We start from the raw sequence: 23,335 nt of genomic DNA, 5'->3' as shown, positions 1-23,335 counted from the left end.
GGGGGATGAGCTGTATCCCCCTCTTTCTCCACCCGGCCCCTCTGTTGGATGGACACTTGTGGATCTCTCTCTCCCAAACTACATGAACCCTTTGCTTAAAAGGAACAATTTAGTCAGGATTTCTTCAGTTAGCAGAGGCTGAGTTTATTAATGAGGAAACACAGGTAAATTCGCCATAGAGCACACAGGCACATGGATAAGAAATTAAAGATGGTTCCACAAAAGATACAAGGCGAAAACAACAGAATGTACTCTGGGTTAGATTCAGAAACGTGCTCGAAGTTGAACGAGTCAGTGGAGGTTACAGGACAACCATCAAGAAATTACAGCTCTGTTTGGATTTGCCTCTTCCCAGTTTGAAAGGCTGTTGTTTGAGGCTCTGCAAGCATCCATAGGTGTGATGGTCGGTCGGTCTCTCTGTCTCTACCACAGTCTTTCTTGGCTGCAGCAGTTCTCTTTTAAGAAACACATTTTAGAATTAAAAAATGAAATATGATCACTGTACTTTGTAGTTCCGATCTGTGATGATGGTATGGGGCGATTAGGAATAAGGGAAACATTCAGGAACCAGGGTACATTTGTTTTATTTCTCAAACAGAAACGGAAATTGCTGGTGAAACTCAGCAGTCTGGCAGCATGTGTGGGGAGAAAGCAAGGTTAACATTTCGAGCCCTGTGACCCTTCACCAGCAATTTCAGTTTCTGTTTCAGATTTCCAGCACCTGCTTTCCTTTGTTTTATTTTGGTCTTTATAATTTCTTTTCCAGGATCTCTCTGCAGGCTGGGTACAATCCCTTGGATAAAACAGCAGCCCAGCTCTGCATTGCTCAGGTCATAGCTTCATTAATGAGGCTGGTTCATGAACATAAGAGAAAACATTGTAAGAGCAGAAGGAGGCAAGTCCTTTCAAACTTTCAAATGGATTCTGCCTGATATGTAGCTGATATTAATTGATCCACTTTATCTCTGGAGATGCTAACAAATTGGGAATTTCAGTGAACAAGTGAAACAGAGATGCAGTGGTTGGATTGGATACAGTCTGTCCCTGTACCATGTGGCTGATTCTGTTAGCACATCTATATTATAAAGCTGAACATGAGCATGGTAATAACTGTTGTTTCTTGTTGTAAAATCCCATCAGGTTCTGTCATAACCTTCAAGGAAGGAAAAATGCTGTCCTTACCTGGTCTGGACAACAAGTGACTCCAGACCAACAGCAACGTGGCTTACTCTGCATCGGCCTCTAAAATAGCCTGGCAACCCTCTCAGGGCAGGGGCATTCCAGGATGAACCATGTTCTACCAATAATCCCCACATCCTATAAAAAAACTCTTTCAACATGCTAATAAAATGTGAGGCTGGATGAACACAGCAGGCCAAGCAGCATCTCAGGAGCTCCTGAGATGCTGCTTGGCCTGCTGTGTTCATCCAGCCTCACATTTTATTATCTTGGAATCTCCAGCATCTGCAGTTCCCATTATCTCTTTCAACATGCTGTTCTTTCTCAACCAATAATAGCTACAATTTTAGTCTTGAATTTTTCAGTGGGCCCCATTCCCAATAGCAGGAGTACAGTCACAATGTACAGACCCTCACAGTCACGATTTCCTGACACTTCAGGCATGACCTACCAAAAGTGGCCGAGAGTACAGAACACACTTTGAACTCATCCGTCATTTCACACCCCATCAAAATGGACTGGAAGTAAGTGATGCATGATGGACGATGTTTAGGTACTTACTCACTGACCAGTCAGAGCAATGGGAGCCTCAGCTGCAAGTTTCACTGGAATGTCTGTACCTCTGAGCATACAGCAGTCCCTCAGTACGGTACCGAGTACGTCAGCCTGGGTTATGTGCCCAAGCCGGGGGGTGTGAGAATTGACCTGGAAATGCCAGGGCCTTCCCCTGATCTTGATGCCCCGAACCTGGTCAGCTCATTCCACAAGTACAGCTTTCCAGATACACTGAGTGGGAGAGACAGCAATCCATTTCACAAGGATGGGGTTGGAACATTCTTCACTCAAGGCACTGCATTCTCATCACGCAAAGTACTTACACTGTGAGATGTGGGTTTCTTTAACCCACCTTCTGAAGCTGCAGTGATTTACAGGTTTCCTTTCCTAAGCTACTGCCCAGTTACAGGTTGGGGTAATCGCACTGACTCACCAGGTGTTAGAAGGAAGCGGGCTGGGTGAACAGGCTGCCCCTCAGGCTCCAGTGGTAAAGAGTGACAGATATCCCCACCTTAAATCCAGTGGGAGGGGTTATAATGTAATCATTCTTCACTTCTGGAATGAGATCACTGTCCTTTCCAATCCCACCGTCCCCCACCATAACTGGAAACAACATGTTCCTCTCTCACTGCCAACAGGATGCAATGTGACACCTGCATGGACAGCCTCTGGCTTTGGAAACTCTCCCCTTCCTGGCGAGGGGGTTAGAAGCCGGGGCTGGGAGACAGACGTGGATGGGAAAGAGGGAAGGTGGGTTGGGGTGCGTCGAGGCTGGGTGTGTTCATGGAAAGAAAAGAGTCAATTTCGGAGAGTGGAGCCGATTACAATGTCACATGAATGAGAAGGGTTTGGAGGGATACAGACCAAATGCGTGCATTTAGAACTAGCTGAGTGAGCACCATGGCCAGCATGGAGCAGTTTGGGCTGAAAGGCCTGTTTCCATGCTGAATTACTCCACGACTCTATGACTGTGAGATAGAAATATAAAGCTGCATAGATGAGCTTCTATGAAGAAAAGGATGAGTGGAACTCAGTTGTATTTGTGGAAATGGTACTGGACAATAAATAAAATATAACAAGTGCCAGAGTTCGAAGAATTATTATAAATCGATTCTCATGTTTGAACACCCCAAAAACAGCCGGCGTGCACTCGAAAAGCAAGATGCTAACAGCTTGAGGCATTTCGAGAAATCACAGTTACAAGAGCAGGTATCCTGATGAATCGTATCAGAGAATAAGGAGACAATCTCTCTCGGGTAGTATGCATCCTTGTGTCTCGAAGGCAGGGCCAGGTCTTGCTTATTTGCAAGACTTTGCTGTCGGTAGCAATTGTGTTGTGTCGTTCGAAACTGGCTGCCTCTAGGACCCTTCAGACTTCTCGACTGGTGTGCAATATTAATTTGCCCAGGTACGTTTGCAAGTGTCGGGGAATATATCGCACAGAATGAGCCAGCAGTCAGTGATGTGCGTAACGAGTTTATTCAGAGACAACAAAGGTAAGAATTAGATTTTTACAGTTTTAACATTAACAACTTTACGGGGATCTACACGGGTTTTTTTAAAGAAACTTGAAATCTTCCCGGATACTCGTATCGTTCGCTGCTTTGTCGAATTCTTTGGTCTGTTTATTTTTAGCTTCAACAATAAACTTTGTGCAAAAGATATATATTTACATGCATACATAGTCACAAATACAAGATAACAAAGTGTGAAGCTGGATGAACACAGCAGGCCAAGCAGCATCTCAGGAGCACAGAAGCTGACGTTTCGGGCCTAGACCCTTCATCAGAAAAGGGGGATGGGGTGAGGGTTCTGGAATAAATAGGGAGAGAGGGGGAGGCGGACCGAAGATGGAGAGAAAAGAAGATAGGTGGAGAGGAGAGTATAGGTGGGGAGGTAGGGAGGGGATAGGTCAGTCCAGGGAAGACGGACAGGTCAAGGGGTTGGGATGAGGTTAGTAGGTAGGAGATGGAGGTGCGGCATGAGGTGGGAGGAAGGGATGAGTGAGAGGAAGGACAGGTTAGGGAGCCGGGGACGAGCTGGGCTGGTCGTGTGGTGCAGTGGGGGGAGGGGAGATTTTGAAGCTGGTGAAGTCCACATTGATACCATTGGGCTGCAGGGTTCCCAAGCGGAATATGAGTTGCTGTTCCTGCAACCTTCGGGTGGCATCATTGTGGCACTGCAGGAGGGCTAGGATGTACATGTCGTTTGAGGAATGGGAGGGGGAGTCAAAATGGTTCGTGAGTGGGAGGTGCAGTTGTTTATTGCGAACCGAGCGGAGGTGTTCTGCAAAGCGGTCCCCAAGCCTCTGCATGGTTTCCACAATGTAGAGGAAGCCACAACAGGTACAGCGGATGCAGTATACCACATTGGCGGATGTGCAGGTGAACATCTGCTTGATGTGGAAAGTCATCTTGGGGGCTGGGATGGGGGTGATGGGGAGGTGTGGGGGCAGGTGTAGCACTTCCTGCAGTTGCAGGGGAAAGTGCCAGGTGTTCCCTCCCCAGCTCCCCACCTATACTCTCCTTTCCACCTATTTTCTCCTCTACCCATCTTCGGTCCGCCTCCCCCTCTCTCCCTGTTTATTTCAGAATACCCCCCCCCATATTCCCCTTTTCCGATGAAGCATCTAGGCCCAAAACGTCAGCTTTTGTGCTCCTAAGATGCTGCTTGGCCTGCTGTGTTCATCCAGCTCCAGACTTTAAATTCTAAGACGTTTTATAAATGCAATCAAGAGAGGAGGTTTGCCAGGGAAAGAGTATGGCTCATTAGGGATCAAGGGGCAATCTGTGTGAATCTGTGGTGAAGATGGGTACAATTACAACATTTAAAAGGATGGATGCATGAATTAGAAGGGTTTACAGAGTTACGAGCCAAATGCTGACAAATGGGACTTGCTTAATTTAGGATATCTGGTCGGCTTGGACCAAGTTTCCGTGCTGTACAGCTCTACAACTCTATCACTCTTCATCACGGCTGATGTGAATTGTGGAAGGGCCAGGGCTGATGCAATGGTGGGAGGTTGGACAGCGGGGGAGAAATTTTGATAGTGCAGATTATTTGTTCAGAATGTGAAAAAGACTCTCTATTGTGGCGTCAAACTGTAAAAATAGAAAGATTGACAGTCCCGCTGGGGTGGGGGTTTGGGAGACAACACATGCTAACTGGAAAGGTGACAAGTAAAGCTAAAAGAAGAGGACTGGAAGTGGGTCCACTTTCCAAACATCCGGACTTGATATTGAGTTCAACACCTTAACATGCACCATCACTCTGCCATTCTCACATTCTGATCACTTAATCGGACCTATGGGACTAGCTTAGTTTGGGATCGTGTTCGGCATTGGCTGATTGGATCAAAGACTCAGTTTCTTTGCTGTTTGACTTTGGCTCTATGATTATTGGAGATGAGACAGAATTTGAATTCTGATCTCCAGAACTCTGCTACAGGTAATGGAGTTATCTGTTTCTAGGTTCTGCAGAACATGATGCACTTCAACAGCCCAGAGACCCCACAATTCTGTGTGAGGACTATCGAACAGTAAGGAGTACAGCCTTCTATCATTCTTATTTCTTATCGCACGCGTTAGTGACATTTTGCACTGCTGTAATGTTTAAACATCAGAATGTGAGGGCAAGGACATGGTAATCTAACCTGAGCAGGTATTGGGTTAATGATCAGGTGTTGAACACATTGGGCGTGGACATCATGTCCCATCCTGTGCTTTGAAGAACTGTCGAACACTGTGTCCTGTTGAGTATGTCTGCTGCTCATTAACACACCCAGCCTCTACACGTCCCAACCCACCTTCCCTCCTTCCCATCCACTTCTGTCTCCCAGCCTCGGCTTCCAACCCCCTCGCCAGGAAGAGGAGAGTTTCCAAAGTCAGAGGCAGTCCGTGCAGGTGTCACATTGCACCCTGTTGGCAGTGAGAGAGGAACATGTTGTTTCCAGTTATGGGGGGGGGGGGGGGGGGTTCAGTGGGATTGGAAAGGACAGTGATCTCATTCCAGATTTGAAGAAAGATTACACTATAACCCCTCCCATTGGATTTAAGGTGGGGATATCTGTCACTCTTTAGCACTGGAACCTGAGGGGCAGCCTGTTCACCCAGCCTGCTTCCTTCTAACATCTGGTGAGTCAGTTCGATTACCCCGACCTGTAACTGGGCAGTAGCTTAGGAAAGGAAACCTGTAAATCACTGCAGCTTCAGAAGGTGGGTTAAAGAAACCCACATCTCACAGTGTAAGTACTTTGCATGGTGAGAATGCAGTGCCTTGAGTGAAGAAGGCTCCAACCCCATCCTTGTGAGATGGATTGCTGTCTCTCCCACTCCTCAGTGTATCTGGAAAGCTGTACTTGTGGAATGAGCTGACCAGGTTCGGGGCATCAAGATCAGGGGAGGGCCCTGACATTTCCAGGTCAATTCTCACACCCACCGGCTTGGGCACATAACCCAGGCTGATGTACTCGGTACGGTACTGAGGGACTGCTGTATGCTCAGAGGTACAGACATTCCAGTGAAACTTGCAGCTGAGGCTCCCATTGCTCTGACTGGTCAGTGAGTAAGTACCTAAACATCGTCCATCATGCATCACTTACTTCCAGTCCATTTTGATGGGGTGTGAAATGATGGATGAGTTCAAAGTGTGCTCTGTACTCTCGGCCACTTTTGGTAGGTCATGCCTGAAGTGTCAGGAAATCGTGACTGTGAGGGTCTGTACATTGTGACTGTACTCCTGCTATTGGGAATGGGGCCCACTGAAAAATTCAAGACTAAAATTGTAGCTATTATTGGTTGAGAAAGAACAGCATGTTGAAAGAGTTTTTTTATAGGATGTGGGGATTATTGGTAGAACATGGTTCATCCTGGAATGCCCCTGCCCTGAGAGGGTTGCCAGGCTATTTTAGAGGCCGATGCAGAGTAAGCCACGTTGCTGTTGGTCTGGAGTCACTTGTTGTCCAGACCAGGTAAGGACAGCATTTTTCCTTCCTTGAAGGTTATGACAGAACCTGATGGGTTTTTACAACAAGAAACAACAGTTATTACCATGCTCATGTTCAGCTTTATAATATAGATGTGCTAACAGAATCAGCCACATGGTACAGGGACAGACTGTATCCAATCCACCCACTGCATCTCTGTTTCACTTGTTCACGGAAATTCCCAATTTGTTAGCATCTCCAGAGATAAAGTGGATCAATTAATATCAGCTACATATCAGGCAGAATCCATTTGAAAGTTTGAAAGGACTTGCCTCCTTCTGCTCTTACAATGTTTTCTCTTATGTTCATGAACCAGCCTCATTAATGAAGCTATGACCTGAGCAATGCAGAGCTGGGCTGCTGTTTTATCCAAGGGATTGTACCCAGCCTGCAGAGAGATCCTGGAAAAGAAATTATAAAGACCAAAATAAAATAAAGTAATGCAGGTGCTGGAGATCTGAAACAGAAACTGAAATTGCTGGTGAAGGGTCACAGGGCTCGAAACAATAAGTGTGCTTTCTTCCCACACATGCTGCCAGACTGCTGAGTTTCACGAGCAATTTCCGTTTCTGTTTGAGAAATAAAACAAATCTACCCTGGTTCCTGAATGTTTCCCTCATTCCTAATCGCCCCTTGCCATGATCACAAATCGGAACTACAAAGTACAGTGATCATATTAATTTTTTAATTCTAAAATGTGTTTCTTAAAAGAGAACTGCTGCAACCGAGAAAGACTGTGGTAGAGACAGAGAGACCGACCGACCATCACACCTATGGACACTTGCAGAGGCTCAAACAACAGCCTTTCAAACTGGGAAGAGGTGAGTCCAAACAGACAGAGCTGTAATTTCTTGATGGTTGTCCTGTAACCTCCACTGACACGGCTGTCTCGTTCAACTTTAATGTGAAGCTGCAGGTGCTGGACTGGGTTGGACAAGGTTAGAAATCATGCAATACTAGATTGTATCCAACAGGTTTATTTCAAAATGCAGGCTTTTGGAACCTCACGATAATAAAATGTGAGGCTGGATGAACACAGCAGGCCAAGCAGCATCTCAGGAGCACAAAAGCTGACGTTTCGGGCCTAGACCCTTCATCAGAGAGGGGGATGGGGGGAGGGAACTGGAATAAATAGGGAGAGAGGGGGAGGCGGACCGAAGATGGAGAGTAAAGAAGATAGGTGGAGAGGGTGTAGTGGGGACCTATCTTCTTTACTCTCCATCTTCGGTCCGCCTCCCCCTCTCTCCCTATTTATTCCAGTTCCCTCCCCCCATCCCCCTCTCTGATGAAGGGTCTAGGCCCGAAACGTCAGCTTTTGTGCTCCTGAGATGCTGCTTGGCCTGCTGTGTTCATCCAGCCTCACATTTTATTATCTTGGAATCTCCAGCATCTGCAGTTCCCATTATCTCTGATACTTTTGGAACCTCACTCCTTCTTTCAGAGTTGGTAAGAGACATAGTATCAGACACAGGATTTATCAGTCAATGATCAGAACATCGCATCACTGATCAGGATGTATTAAACAAACCTGAGATGCTGTTAAATCTTCAATCAGTTAAAAGGTTTTAATTAATGAGTATGTATTTGTACATCTCCAAATTCCTTGCGAGTCACAGCCCTAAGAGAATCAAAGGTTTTATCACTGTAAGGAAGAGGTGATGTTTTAGGTCAGGCATTGCATTGTGCGGTGTCAGGCCTTGTTTAGATTCTAATTGTGCTTTGGTTTGGAGTCAGCCTTGTCTCCTTTATAAGGTAGGACTTTTTACAATGTCACATTGATTAACTATCAATAAATTGTGTGCTTTTGAACAGAATAGAATGTATCTGAAAATACAAATTCACCTCTCAGATTTACACGTGTGTGCGTGTGTGCGCGTGTCTGTGTGTGAGAGAGAGAGTGTGTGTATGTCTAAGTGAATGTGTGTGTTTTATGTTTGTGTGCATGTGTGTGTGTGTGTGTGTGTGTGTGTTTGTGTGTGTGTGTGTATACGTGTGTGGGTGGGTGAGTGCCTCAGTGAATGTGTGTGTTTTATGTATGTGTGTGTGAGTCTGTGTGTGAAAGTGTGTAGTGTGGTACATCACCTGTAGTGCGACATGAACTCAAGATCCCAGTTGAGGCCATCCTCATGGGTTCAGAACTTGGCTATCACCCTCTGTTCAGCGACTCTGCGTTTGTTGTGTATCCCGAAGCCCGCCTTAGAGGACGTTTACTGAAGATTCAAAGCCAAATGTCCTTGACCACTGAAATGATTAAACAAATCTGACTCCAAACCAAAACACAAACAGAATCTAAACAAGGTCTTACACCTAACATGCATTGTCTGATCTAAAATGTCACCTCTTCTTTGCAGTGGTAAAACCTTTAGTTCTCTCAGGACAATGACTTATAAGGAATTCAGAGATTTGCAAATACATATTCATCAATTAAAACCTTCTAACTGATTGAAGATTTAACAGCATCTCAGGTTTGTTTGATACATCCTGATCAATGATATGACCCTTTGATCATTTATTGATAAATTCTGTGACTGATACCACCTCTCCCACTAACACCTGAAGCAGGAGTGAGGCTCCAAAAGCTTGTATTTTCAAATAAACCTTTCAAATTTGTGTACATTTCTTGTGTTGTTGTTTTTACATTGTATCTTTTAGCACCCATCTCTAATTTCTAACCCATGTGTCTATGTGCTGTGTTACTAATTTGCCTGTGTTTACTCACTGATTGACTCTGTTTCTGATAATTCAAGACAGCCTGCTTAATTTGATCCTTTGAAGAAATTGCTTCATGTGGTTTGGGAGAAAGACATCCACAAGCGTCCAACTAACCGAGGGGCCGGTTGGAGAGAGAGGGGAACCAGCGCATCCCCCCCCCCAACCCCTCACCCAGGAACCTAACAATTTCGGGGTTACTTGTGTGGGACAGGAATGGATTGGAGAACCTCATCCACAGTCTGTTTATAACAGACACCATCTGATTATTGTTAACTCACTGTGGCATTTAGCCATTTAAAGTTCATTTTTCTTCATTCTCTTATATTGTAGACTCCTATTTGCGGAATGATGTAATTGGAACTCAATATATCAGCCTCAGACGATGAAGAGACTGATTTTTTTTACTTTAGATTAGCTTCCCTACAATGTGGAAACTGGCCCTTCGGCCCAACAAGCCCACACCGTCACTTGAAGCATCTCACCCAGACCCATCCCCTATAACCCACACACCCCTGAACACTATGGGCAATTTAGCATGGCCAAACCACCTAGCTTGCACATCTTTGGACTGTGGGAGGAAACCAGAGCACCCAGAGGAAACCCACGCAGACACGGGGAGAATGTGCAAACTCCACACAGACAGTCACCCGCGGCTGGAATCGAACCCAGGTCATTGGCGCGGTGAGGCTGCAGTGCTAACCACTGAGCCACCCTAACTGTTCTCAGTTTGCTACTTACAGCCAAGGATGTCAGTGTCTTGCAATAATGTCAAGTTGCCAATATTTTTAATAATAATGAAATTAATGGATATTTAAAGTACGAATGGGATCAGTGTGATTTTCACTGTTTCCATGTTGTGAACAAAGGCAATGCATTCAAGTTGCCCCATTGGGTCTGTGATCTCTTTCACCTCATTGCCTTCATGATGGCATTTGTGTTTGAGAATATGTTCCTGTGTGTGAGTTAGAGAGCCAATGCACTGTGTGATGTGGGGCTGGGCTATGCAGAGGGTCAAGCTATAGCACGTTCTTTGGTGTCAGCTTAGGTGAGGGGCTATCCCAGTAAGCGTGAGCAATGCCATGATGATAATGCTGGACAAGTATGATCCCAGAGTGAAGCCTTATTGGAAGTTTGTCATTTATTTCAAGGGGAATGGATTATAAAAGTCAGGATGTCTTGTTTAAAACTGTACAAGGCACTGGGCAGAACACAATGGTGGAGCAAATTACTGCAGATGCTGAAACCGGCACTGAAAACAATAAATGCTGCAAAACGCAACAGGTCAGGCAATCTGTGGAGAGAGAGCAAGGTAACATTTGAGTCTAGATGATTCTTCATAAGAAGTGTCATGAAGCGTAAAGGGGGCAGCATTTATGGAATTGTGGAAGGTGTTGGGGGAGAAAGGATGTTGATAGGTCACATTAAGTGATTGGAATGTGAGAATGGCAGAACAATGTTATGTCTGAAGATGCTGAACTCAATATTAAGTCCAGAAGATAAGGTGGACTTAATATTGAGTTCAACACATTCAGATTGTGAACCTACTACCATTCCTTCTCTTTTGACGTTACTTATTACATTTTCTGTCACCATGCCCACTCTCCCCTCACTCCACCCAACTGTGACTGTCTGCTCTTTCCAGTTTTGCAGTTAGACACAGCATTGTCATGCCATTCTTGCATCCCAAACAATTAATCTGAACTATCAATGTCCTTTCCCCCCGAAGCACTTCAACCTTCTGCCATTCCGTAAATGCTGATCCCTCCACACTTCAAAGTCGTAGAGATGTACAGGAGGGAAACAGACACTTTGGTTGAACTTATCCACGCTCCAAATTTCCTAAATTAATCTTGTCCCATTTGCCAGCATTTAGCCCATATCCCACTGCACCGTTTCAATTCATATACCTATTCAGATGCCTTTAAATGTTGTAATTGTACTAGCCTCCACCACTTCCTCTGACAGTTCATTCCATGCACAGGTCACCCTCTGTGAGAAAGTGTTGCCCCTTAGGCCCCTTTTAAATCCTAGCCCTCTCGCCTTAAAACTCTGCATTCTAGTTTTGGACTCCCCTAAACTGGGAAAAAGACCTTGTCTATTGACCCTATCCATGTCCCTCATGATTTTATAAACCTCTGTGAGGTCACCTCTCAGCCTCTGACACTCCAGGGAAAATAGCCCCAGCCTATTCACCCTCTCCTTGTAGCTGATACCCTCCAACCCTGGCAACATCCTTGAAAATCTTTCCTGAAACCGTTCATGTTTAGCAACATCTTTCCTGTTGTGAGGAGTCCAGAATGGAATGCTGTATCCCATAAGTGGCTTACCCAATTTCCTGTACAGCCACAACATGACCTCCCAACTCTGAAAATTAATGCTGATATAAGGATAAGAATACCAAATGCCGCCTTCACTTTTCTACCTACCAGCAACTCCACTTTCAAGGAACTATGAACCTACAGTCCAGGGTGTGTTTGTTCCGCAATATTCCCAAGGGTCCTTACCATTAAGTGCATAAGTCCTACCCTGATTTGCCTTTCCAAATTGCAGCAGCTCACATTCAGTTGGATTAAACTCCATCTGCCACACCTTGGCCCATCAGCCTACTTGATCAAGTTCCTGCTGTTCTCTGTCCACAACCACCACCAATTCTTGTGTCATCTGCAAACTTCTTAACCCTACCACCTGTATTTACATTCAAATCGTTTCTGTAAATGAGAAAAAGCAGTGGACCCAGCACCAATCCCTGCAGCACACTGCTCATCACAGGCCTCTAGGCAATGACTTCCCTAGCTTCCCACTGAGTTTTAGGGTATACCTGGGGTGGCATTGTGGCTCAGTAATCAGCATTTCTGCCTCTCAGTGCCAGGGACCCAGGTTCAATTCCAGCCTGGGGTGACTGTCTGTGTGGAGTTTGCACATTCTCCCCGTGTCTGCATGGGTTCCCTCCAAGTCCTCCGGTTTCCTCCTAAAGTCCAAAGATGTACACGTTAGGAGGATTGGCCATGCTAAATTGCCTTTCACGTGTGTGGGTTAGTCATGGGAAGTGCAGCGTTACAGGGATAGGGTAAGTGGTGAGTCTGGGTGGTAAGCTCTTTAGAGAGTGGGGGTGGACTTCTTCAGCCACATGGCTTGTTTGCACACTGTAGGATTCTGGATATCTGATCATGTCCCAGGGATGTACCTGTGTTTATGCTGTCCAGCACCCTGTCACGGTTTATTTCTCCAAGTTCTCTCACTTCCATGTCCTTCTCCACAGTAAACCCTGATGCAACACTGGTTCAGCATCTCATCTATATCCTGCAGTTCCACACATAGTTGGCCCTTGCTGATCTTTAAGGGACCTTATTTTCTCCCTGGTTACTCTTTTATCCTTGGTGTAAATTGTTATAAAATGGAGGTCCATCCCCTCTGAAACCCAAAACTGAAACACAAAGAGGAACATCTTGCCCTATAATTTGTCAAAAGGAATGTGAAAATGGGTGCAACTTCTCATGAATAAGTCAAATAAATCCCTGACACTCACTTTGCAATCAACAAGTAATAATTTATTCATCTCACTAACAGCGAACAAATTAATTAAACTATTAAAAAACCAAACAAATCCCTTGTAACTGCCAAATATTCTTGAATAATGCAACATTGTAATAGTATTCCACTCCAATAAATACAAGCCCTATGTATATAACAAAACAACATGACTTTGTCTGTCAAAATTATAACCAGGTTATGTCTTCTCCATCGGTTCTTCTGTCAGTAATACTTTCTCTGAGAATTCTTCTGTCAGAAATTTTAGCTGGAGTACCGTGGTACTGTTATGAATTGATGGTGCTTTGTCTCCAGCAGATGGCAGTTAACTCTGTCGATTTTCCAACTGTCCCCTTCTTTGATACCCCTGATGATGTATCAATTTCTTGCAATTGGATTGATCCGAGGTTGTAAAACCATCAGACTCTATTTTAATAGATTGTTTTTGGTACCTAAGTGCCTGGCTCAAATTGATTAGCCAAATCTAAAACCCTATTGTCTTGATAAGAATGCTGCTTGGCCTGCTAATGGCATGGCATTTCGGTTCAAGTGTTTCAATTTGGGTGCTCTCGATACTGGCAAATTTCCAAGCTGCTCACAGACATCTCCAAACATAAACTACATCCCAGAGTACTTAAGGAAGTGACTCTAGATTCAGTGGATGCATTGGTGGTCATCTTCCAGGATTCTGGAGATTCGGGAACAAAAACAGAAGTTGCTGGAAAAGCTCAGCAGGTCTGGCAGCATTCTTGAAGGCAAAAACAGTGCTAATGTTTCAGGTCCGGTGACCCTTCCTCAGTTCTGAAATGTTAACTCTGATTTTTCCTTCACAGATGCTGCCAGACCCGCTGAGCTTTTCCAGCAACTTCTGTTTTTGTTCCTGATTTACAGCATCCGCAGTTCTTTTGGTTTTTATTTTCTGTAGACTCAGAAACAGTCCCAGGAGGTTGGAGGGTAGCTAATGTCACTCCAATATTCAAAAAAGGAGGTAGAGAGAAAACAGGGAATTATAGACTGGTAAGCCTATTATCAGTAGTGGAGAAAATTTTTGAATCCATTATCAGGACTTTATAGTGGCGCATATATAGCAGATGCAGGGATCCTTCAGCATGATTTGGATAAGTTGGGTGAGTAGGCAAATCAATGCCGGATGCAGTATAATTTGGAATAATGTGGAAGCAAAAACAAGAATGCAGATTACTACCTGAGTGGCTATATATTGGGAGCGGTACAGCATGAGTGTGCAGAGGGACCTGGGTGTCCTTGTGCTCCACTTGCTGAAGGTAAGCATGCAGGTGCAGCAGGCAGTAATGAAGGCGAATGGTATATTGGCCTTCACTGCAAGACGTTTCGAGCGCAGGAGTAGGGATGTGTTGTTGCAGTTCAGGGCCTTGGTGAGGCCACACCTGGAATATTATGTGCAGTTTTGGTCTCCTTTTCAGAAGAAGGATGTACTTGTTCTTGAGGGAGTGCAGCGAAGGCTTATCAGTCTGATTCCAGGGACGGTGGGTCTGACTTATGAGGAGAGATTGACTGGGTTAGGATTGTTTTCGTGAGAGTTCAGCTGAATGGTGGTGGTGGGGGTGTTTCCAGAACCGGGACCACAGACTAAGGATGATGTGTGGACGATTTAGGATGAAGATGAGCAGTGGTTTCTTCTCCCAGAGTGGTGAGCCTGTGGAATTCATTACTACAGGAAGTATCTGATGCCAAAAAATTGAATGTATATAAGAAGCGGCGAGATTTAGGGCTTGGGAGTGATTGGGGTCAAAGGTTGTGGGAGGAAGCAGGATTCGGCTATTGAGCCAGACAATCGACCATAATCATGAACAGTGGAGCAGGCTCGAAGGGCCAAGTAGACTTCTCCTGCTCCTATCTTCTACGTTTCTATTTAAAAAGCATAATCTTTTAAAGGGACCACACAATGCTTTCTCCCCTAGAGTTCTAAAAAATGACCAATATCTTACAAATACCAAATTCTAATGTCCTGTCTCCCAATCCACAAATATTCTACCCAATTTCGCAACACCTCCCCCCACAAGAAAAGAAATGATCTATCATTAAGAAAAGATGGATTCTTTTCTCTTTAGAACCTTAACTCCATTATATTGCTAGATCCGTAGCTCATTAATCTGGAGTTATATATTTTATACTAACTCCATTTATATAGAACATTGAACACCACCATTTCTATCTGATATAAACATTTTTCTTTTAAACCCACAATAGTGCATCCGCAATAACATTTTCATGACCCACAACACATATAATCTGTAAAGTAAATGTTTGTAACATGAGACTCCAATGAAATAATCTGGTGATGTTGTCCTTAAATCTTTCCAGAAATGTCAAAGGTTTGTGCTTGGTATATTCAACCATCTCTGATGCATTGTTTGCAACATAAACATTAAAATGTTGTAAGGCCAGTACCAAACTCAATGACTCTTTTTCACTGGCTGAATAACTTTTCTGGTGGGTATCAAGAGGTTTTTTTTATTGATGAGTAACTGATTGGCCTTTCAATTCCAAATTCATTTTCATGTAACAACACAGCTCGAACACCTACATCGCTCACTTCGATGGCAGCTTTGAAGGGTTTCCAGAAATTCGTTGTGGCTAAAACTGGTGTTGTTATTAACACTGCTGTTAAATTCTCAAATGCCTCCTGGCATTGGCCTGTCCACTGAAATTTCATGTTCTTTTTTAACAAATCCACCAGCAGTGCTACCAGACTATGAAAGTTTGGTACAAATTTCCTGTAGAATCCGATCAATACTAAAAATCTTAACACTTCCTTCTTTGAGGAAGATCTTGAAAATTCCTCGTTGGCTGGTGACTTCAAGTGTCTTGTTGTCATCCATCTGTGTCCAATGATGTGCCCTAAGAAGGTCATTTTGCCCTTCGCAAATTCAGTTTTTGCCAAGTTTATGACCAACTTGCCTCAAAGAACTCTCCCAAATGGTCCATCTGATCTTTCCACAATTGGCTAAAATTCACTAAGTCATCTATATAGACAATACAATTCGCTAATCGTGTCACAGCTCTGCTCGTAAGCTGTTAAAATGTGGTTGATGTGTTTTTCATTCCAAAGGGCATTACTTTAAACTGATACAGGCCATTTGGGGTTACACACGCAGAAACCTCTTTCAATCTCTCCAATAAAATTACTTGCCAGGAACCACAAAGTAAGCCCAACTCTATGAAAGTGGCTTGTCCTACTTTTTCCACACAATCCTCCAGCCTTGGAATTGGGTACGAGTCAGATTTGGTCACGGACATGACCTTCTGATAACCTACGCAGAATCAAGAGTACCATCAAGTTTGGGAATCAACGAACAATCCTCCTGAGCATCTGTAGCAAATCTTTCTGCCAGCATATTAGTCCCGTTCCATTGCAAATGCAAACTGTCCTTCTCATAAAGGTCATTTCTACCCGAGAAGAGATCCCAATGCTCCATAAATATGGATATTTCTCCTCTGCACCAGTTCCTCAGCCATGCATTCATCTGCTCTTATCTCCTAGTCCTACTGTCACTAGCTCGTGGCACCGGGAGTCATCCAGATATTATTTCTCTCGAGGGCCACTTTTTAACCTCTTGCCTAGTTTGCAAAGTTCTCTCCTCTCAGAACCTCATCCTGTTCTCTTCCTACGCCTTTGCCTCCAATGTGTACAGCAACCTCCTGTTGATCTCTCGCCCTTTGAGAATATTCAGCATCCTCTATGAGACATCCTTAACCCTAGCACTTGGGAAGCTACACGCCATTCTGATAGATTGTTGCTGGCTGCAGAAACATGTGTCTGTTCCTCCGACTAAAGGCCCCCCTAACACAATTGATCTCTTCAATCCTTGCACACCCTTTGTCAAAGTAGATGCAGTCTCAGAAACCTGGCTCTCAGTGTTATATTCTGCCAAGAGTGCATCGCCCTCGACATTTTCTGAAGCAGCATACCTGTTTGAGATGGGGACAGGCCATAGGAGGCTCCTGCATGATCGGCCTACCTCTCCCACCTTTCCCTGAAGTAACCCAACTACCCAGCTGTATTTGCGGTTCTCTACATTCCTGGAACTGCCATCCATCCCTCCCCCTAACATCTGTAAATGCCTTATTGCCTCTGTCAAACCAACCTATCCATGCAATACAATAGGATGCGCAACTAATCACACTTCCTGCAGACGTAATCTTCAATAACATGGAAACTCTCCCACAAACAACAAGAAGAACACATCACTCTATCAAAGGCTACCTTTGCACCAAAACAATCAACAGACCCAGAAAACAGCACAGATCAGAGCAGAATCACTGGAACAGTTCTTGGAATGAGTGGATCACCTTGTGAGGAAAGGTTACACAGATTGGGCCCGTGTCCTTTGGAGTTCAGCACAGTGAGAGGGAACAGAATCATGTCAGATCCTGAGGGAACCTGACTGGGTGGGTGATGAAAGGATGTTTCCTCTTGAGGGAGAATTTAGAACTCAGGGTCTAAGCCACTTCAAAACAAAGGTGAGGGAACATTTTATCTTCTCAGAGGGTTGTGAGCCTTCAGAACTCGCTTCCTCAAATGACAGTGTATGCAGAATATTTAGATATTTTTAAGACAAAGGCAGGTAGATTCTTGATTCCCAAGGGGTTGAAAGATTATGGGGGATATGTAAGAGTTGAGGTTAAAATCAGATCAGCCCTGACCTTGTTGAATGGAGGAGCAGGCTGGAAGGGCCGAGTGGACTACTCTTTAATTCCTTGTTTGTTTGCTCGGGTGAAGGATAGAAAGCTGTGACAGAATCTTTGACACTGAATTGAAAGGAAGCGTTGAGAGAAGTCATGCGTTCTCAGCTCAATGCCCAGCGAGTTATGTGGGGTCGTCATTGCCGAAGGAGTTGGTTGCCATACATTTCACAACCAGCAGAGGGAGTCAGAATCAGAATGAGAGTTTAATTTCTTGTCACTTCAGGGTCACCAGCCAATGAATGGAGGTAGAAGAGACCCAGTAGGGTAGAGGTGCTGGCATTAGCAGCCTATTACCATGAGTTCCCAGCAGATTTAAACGTACTTGGGGACCAGGGTCCTAGATCTTTACGTAACACTTCGGTGAGAAGTGGTAATAAAATGTGAGGCTGGATGAACACAGCAGGCCAAGCAGCATCTCAGGAGCACAAAAGCTGACGTTTCGGGCCTAGACCCTTCATCAGAGAGGGGGATGGGGGGAGGGAACTGGAATAAATAGGGAGAGAGGGGGAGGCGGACCGAAGATGGAGAGTAAAGAAGATAGGTGGAGAAGGTGTGGGTGGGGAGGTAGGGAGGGGATAGGTCAGTCCAGGGAAGACGGACAGGTCAAGCAGGTGGGATGAGGTTAGTAGGTAGCTGGGGGTGCGGCTTGGGGTGGGAGGAAGGGATGGGTGAGAGGAAGAACCGGTTAGGGAGGCAGAGACAGGTTGGACTGGTTTTGGGATGCAGTGGGTGGGGGGGAAGAGCTGGGCTGGTCCCTCCCCCCATCCCCCTCTCTGATGAAGGGTCTAGGCCCGAAACGTCAGCTTTTGTGCTCCTGAGATGCTGCTTGGCCTGCTGTGTTCATCCAGCCTCACATTTTATTATCTTGGAATCTCCAGCATCTGCAGTTCCCATTATCTCGGTGAGAAGTGGTAACTCTGTTTAATTTTGGTGCTTGTTGATTAAATCAAAAGTGGGACAATGGCTCTTCCAGGGGTTTATCTAGCTTTAATTGTACAGGGCACGAGTGAGACCACACTTGGAGCATTGATGTCCTTATTTGAGGAATAATGTTGTGGCTCCGGAGGAGAGGTATACCAGGCTGATTTTTGGGATGGCGGGACTGAAGCATGAAAAGGGACTGGATCAATTAGGATTGTAATAACAGGATTTCAGAAGAATGTGGTGGGATCTCATTAAACAACCTGTAAAGTTCAAATATCACGAGCTGGGATAAATGCAGGAAGGAGGTTCCCTATGACTGGGGAGCCTAGAACCAGGAGTCACAGCCTAAGGTTGTGTGATAGTCCTTTAGCTCTCTCTCTCACCTTCTCTCTCCCTGACTCTGTGCCATCGTTCGACCCACTGGGGTCCTGAATCATGTTCTTTTTTTTTATTTCAGATCTTCAGCAGATGCAACACAATGCTTTTATTGAGATGCGGTTGGAGAACTAGACCACTCTCTCCGTGACTCCCTTGTTCGCTCCACACTGCCCTCCAACCCCACCACACCCGGCACCTTCCCCTGCAACCGCAGGAAATGCTACACTTGCCCCCACACCTCCTCCCTCACCCCTATCCCAGGCCCCAAGATGACATTCCACATTAAGCAGAGGTTCACCTGCACATCTGCCAATGTGGTATACTGCATCCACTGTACCTGGTGTGGCCTCCTCTACATTGGGGAAACCACGCGGACGCTTGGAGACCGCTTTGCAGAACACCTCCGCTCAGTTCGCAACAAACAACTGCACCTCCCAGTCGCAAACCATTTCCACTCCCCCTCCCATTCTCTAGATGACATGTCCATCATGGGCCTCCTGCACTGCCACAATGATGCCACCCGAAGGTTGCAGGAACAGCAACTCATATTCCGCCTGGGAACCCTGCAGCCTAATGGTATCAATGTAGACTTCACCAGTTTCAAAATCTCCCCTTCCCCTACTGCATCCCTAAACCAGCCCAGTTCGTCCCCTCCCTCCACTGCACCACACAACCAGCCCAGCTCTTCCCCCCCACCCACTGCATCCCAAAACCAGTCCAACCTGTCTCTGCCTCCCTAACCGGTTCTTCCTCTCACCCATCCCTTCCTCCCACCCCAAGCCGCACCCCCATCTACCTACTAACCTCATCCCACCTCCTTGACCTGTCCGTCTTCCCTGGACTGACCTATCCCCTCCCTACCTCCCCACCTATACTCTCTCCACCTATCTTCTTTACTCTCCATCTTCGGTCCACCTCCCCCTCTCTCCGTATTTATTCCAGAACCCTCAGCCCATCCCCCTCTCTGATGAAGGGTCCAGGCCCGAAACGTCAGCTTTTGTGCTCCTGAGATGCTGCTTGGCCTGCTGTGTTCATCCAGCCTCACATTTTATTATCTTGCCACAAATGGTGGCTGCCTTCTCATAAAGTAGATGAAGGGACAGTAAAGAAAGTGTAAAAGAAATCAAAGCTGAAACCAAGATAACAAAGTGTGAAGCTGGATGAACACAGCAGGCCAAGCAGCATCTCAGGAGCACAAAAGCTGACGTTTCGGGCCTAGACCCTTCATCAGAGAGGGAACTAGAATAGGGAGAGAGGGGGAGGTGGACTGAAGATGGAGAGAAAAGAAGATAGGTGGAGAGGAGAGTATAGGTGGGGAGGTGGGGAGGGGATAGGTCAGTCCTGGGGGTACGGACAGGTCAAGGAGGCGGGATGAGGTTGGTAGGTGGGAAATGGAGGTGCGGCTTGGGGTGAGGTGGGAGGAGGGGATATGGTGAGAGGAAGAACATGTTAGGGAGGCAGGGACGAGCTGGGCTGGTTTTGGGATGCAGTGGGGGAGGGGGAGATTTTGAAGCTTGTGAAGTCCACATTGATACCATTGGGCTGCGGGGTTCCCAAGCGGAATATGAGTTGCTGTTCCTGCAAACTTCAGGTGGCATCATTATGGCACTGCAGGAGGCCCATGATGGACATGTCATCTAAAGAATGGGAGGGGGAGTTAAAATGGTTCGCAACTGGGAGGCGCAGTTGTTTGTTGCGAACTGAGCGGAGGTGTTCTGCAAAGTGGTCCCCAAGCCTCCGCTTGGTTTCCCCAATGCAGAGGAAGCCACAACCGGTACAGTGGATACAGTATACCACATTGGCAGATGTGCAGGTGAACATCTACTTGATATGGAAAGTCATCTTGGGGCCTGGGATGGGGGTGAGGGAGGAGGTGTGGGGGCAAGTGTAGCACTTCCCCTGCGGTTGCAGGGGAAGGTGCCGGGTGTGATGGGGTTGGAGGGGACTGTGGAGCGGACAAGGGAGTCCCAGAGAGAGTGACGGGGATGGAAAAATGTCTTGGGTGGTGGGGTCGGATTGTAGATGGCGGAAGTGTCGGAGGATGATGCATTGTATCTGGATGTTGGTAAAGTGGTATGTGAGGACGAGGGGGATTCACTTTGGGTGGTTATTGTGGGGACGGGGTGTGAGGAATGTGTTGCAGGAAATGCGGGAGACACGGTCAAGGGCCTTCTCGACCACTGCGGGTGGGACGTTGCGGTCCTTGAAGAACGTGGACATCTGTGATGTGCGGGAGTGGAATGCCTCATTCTGGGAGCATTTTAACTCCCCCTCCCATTCCTTAGATGACATGTCCATCCTGGGCCTCCTGCAGTGCCATAATGATGCCACCCGATGTTTGCAGGAACAGCAACTCATATTCCACTTGGGAACCCTGCAGCCCAATGGTATCAATGTGGACTTCACAAGCTTCAAAATCTCCCCCTCCTCCACTGCATCCCAAAACCAGTCCAGCTCGTCCCCACCTCCCTAACCTGTTCTTCCTCTCACCTACCCCCTCCTCCCACCTCAAGCTGCACCTCCATTTCCCACCTACCAACCTCATCCCGCCTCCTTGACCTGTCCGTTCTCCCCGGACTGACCTATCCCCTCCCTACCTCCCCACCTATACTCTCCTCTCCACCTATCTTCTCCTCTATCCATCTTCCGTTCACTTCCCCCTCCCTCCCTATTTATTTCAGAACCCTCTCCCCGTCGCCCTTTTCGGATGATGGGTCTAGGCCCAAAACGTTAGCTTTTATGCTCCTGAGACGCTGCTTGGCCTGCTGTGTTCATCTAGCTTCACACTTTGTTATCTCGGATTCTCCAGCATCTGCAGTTCCCATTATCTCTAAAGCTGAAACCAAATCTGTAATCCTCAGCAACGGCTCAAGAGGCTAGTCTCCGTTTTAATGAGAAAGGAGGCTGAGGGGTCAACTAACAGATTCACTCATGGAGGCTTTTGTATGTTATAAAGTGGATCTGCAGCCTGTCAATAAAAGGTGCTCACAAAGAAATAATTTTCTTCGTGTTGATACATAGGATTGTGTGGCACTGATGAGATGAGTATTCCTGCTATTTAAAAGTTGGTAATGAACTTACTGATGTGTTATTCATAGGGAACCACATTGCTGTGGCTCTGGAGTCATGTCTCAGCCAGACTAGGTAACAATGACAGATTTCCTTGATGAATGTTCATGAGTGAACCAGACGGATTTCGATGTTAATCCATTTCCTTCCCAGTCGCCATTCCTGGCAAAAACCCATATTAATTGAATTGAAAAGGCCCAGTAGCCATCATGGGAATTGAACCCATTTCCCCAGATCATTGGTCCCAGTCTCTCGATTGTTACCCTGGAACATAATGATGAACAACGAAGAGAATTGAGTGGCTCTTTATCTAACAAATGCTGAGAACTTTGAGCTCTAATGTAGTCAATAGTTGATTTAAATTGTTTTCATATATTTAAAGGTTGATGCATCAGTGTAACAGTGGCAAGGCAGTCATGGCTACACTGGGAGAGTCAGATGAAGGCGGTTGCGGGGAGTGGAACATAAACCTCAGAATAGACTTGTTGGATGAATGGCCTGTCGCTGTGCTCATATTCTGTGCTATCCCTTGTAATATTCCATTGTCCAATGGCGGACCCATTCTGGAAGGACATGGCAGTCTGTCTCACCTTGTGATTGTGACAAACAGAAGTTTGACCCCATTGTTAATTTTCTCCAGATTGGAAGATAGAAGGTCCACTCCAGGACATGAGGGAATGCCGCACTGTCGGAGAAACTGTCAGGAGCTGGTTCAGGGGGATGGTACAGTTTCCATGTTACCGTTTGGCACACAGAAACATTTTCACCTCTGCTAAGAGGAAAACAATTGGTGATGGTCAAGAGGAAAATTATTTATTTTTTATTTATTCATTTGTGGGATGTGTGCATTGCTAGCAAGCCAGCATTTCTTTGCCCATCCCTAGTTACCCTTGAGAAGGTGGTTGTGAGCTACATTTTTTGACCACTGAAGTCCTCCTGCTGGAGGTTGACCCACAATGCCCTTAGGGAGGGAATTCCAGGATTCTGGCTCAATGACACTGAAGGAACGGTGATATATTTCCCAGTCAGGAAGGTGAGTGCATTGGAGGGGAACTTGAAGGTGGTGATGTTCCCATTTGTCTGCTGCTCTTGTCCTTCTATATGAAAGTGGTCATGGGTTTGGAAGGTGCAGCCTGAGGGTGTTTGATGAATTTCCGTGATGCATCTTGTAGATAGCACACACTGCTGCTACTGAGCATTGGCAGTGGAGGGAGTAGATCCTTGTGAGTGTGGTGCCTATCAAATGGGCTGCTTTGTCTTGGATGGTGTCAAGCTTCT

General features: G+C 45.9%; 1 protein-coding gene across 1 annotated transcript in view; it reads left to right on the top strand.

Moving 5' to 3' along the window:
- The first annotated feature begins 3,145 nt into the window (after positions 1-3,145).
- LOC125457170 (lysozyme C-1-like) overlaps positions 3,146-23,335 on the top strand; it is a 67,458-nt gene continuing 47,268 nt past the window's right edge. The window contains exons 1-3 of the mRNA XM_059650021.1: positions 3,146-3,230; positions 5,205-5,272; positions 7,430-7,539. Coding sequence (XP_059506004.1) covers positions 5,217-5,272; positions 7,430-7,539 — 166 coding nt within the window. The 5' untranslated portion in view covers positions 3,146-3,230; positions 5,205-5,216. The remainder of the gene's footprint in view (positions 3,231-5,204; positions 5,273-7,429; positions 7,540-23,335) is intronic.

This window comes from Stegostoma tigrinum, chromosome 12 (genome assembly GCF_030684315.1).
Source record: "Stegostoma tigrinum isolate sSteTig4 chromosome 12, sSteTig4.hap1, whole genome shotgun sequence".
Taxonomy (NCBI): domain Eukaryota; kingdom Metazoa; phylum Chordata; class Chondrichthyes; order Orectolobiformes; family Stegostomatidae; genus Stegostoma; species Stegostoma tigrinum.
This window is presented reverse-complemented; position numbering and strand designations above follow the sequence as displayed.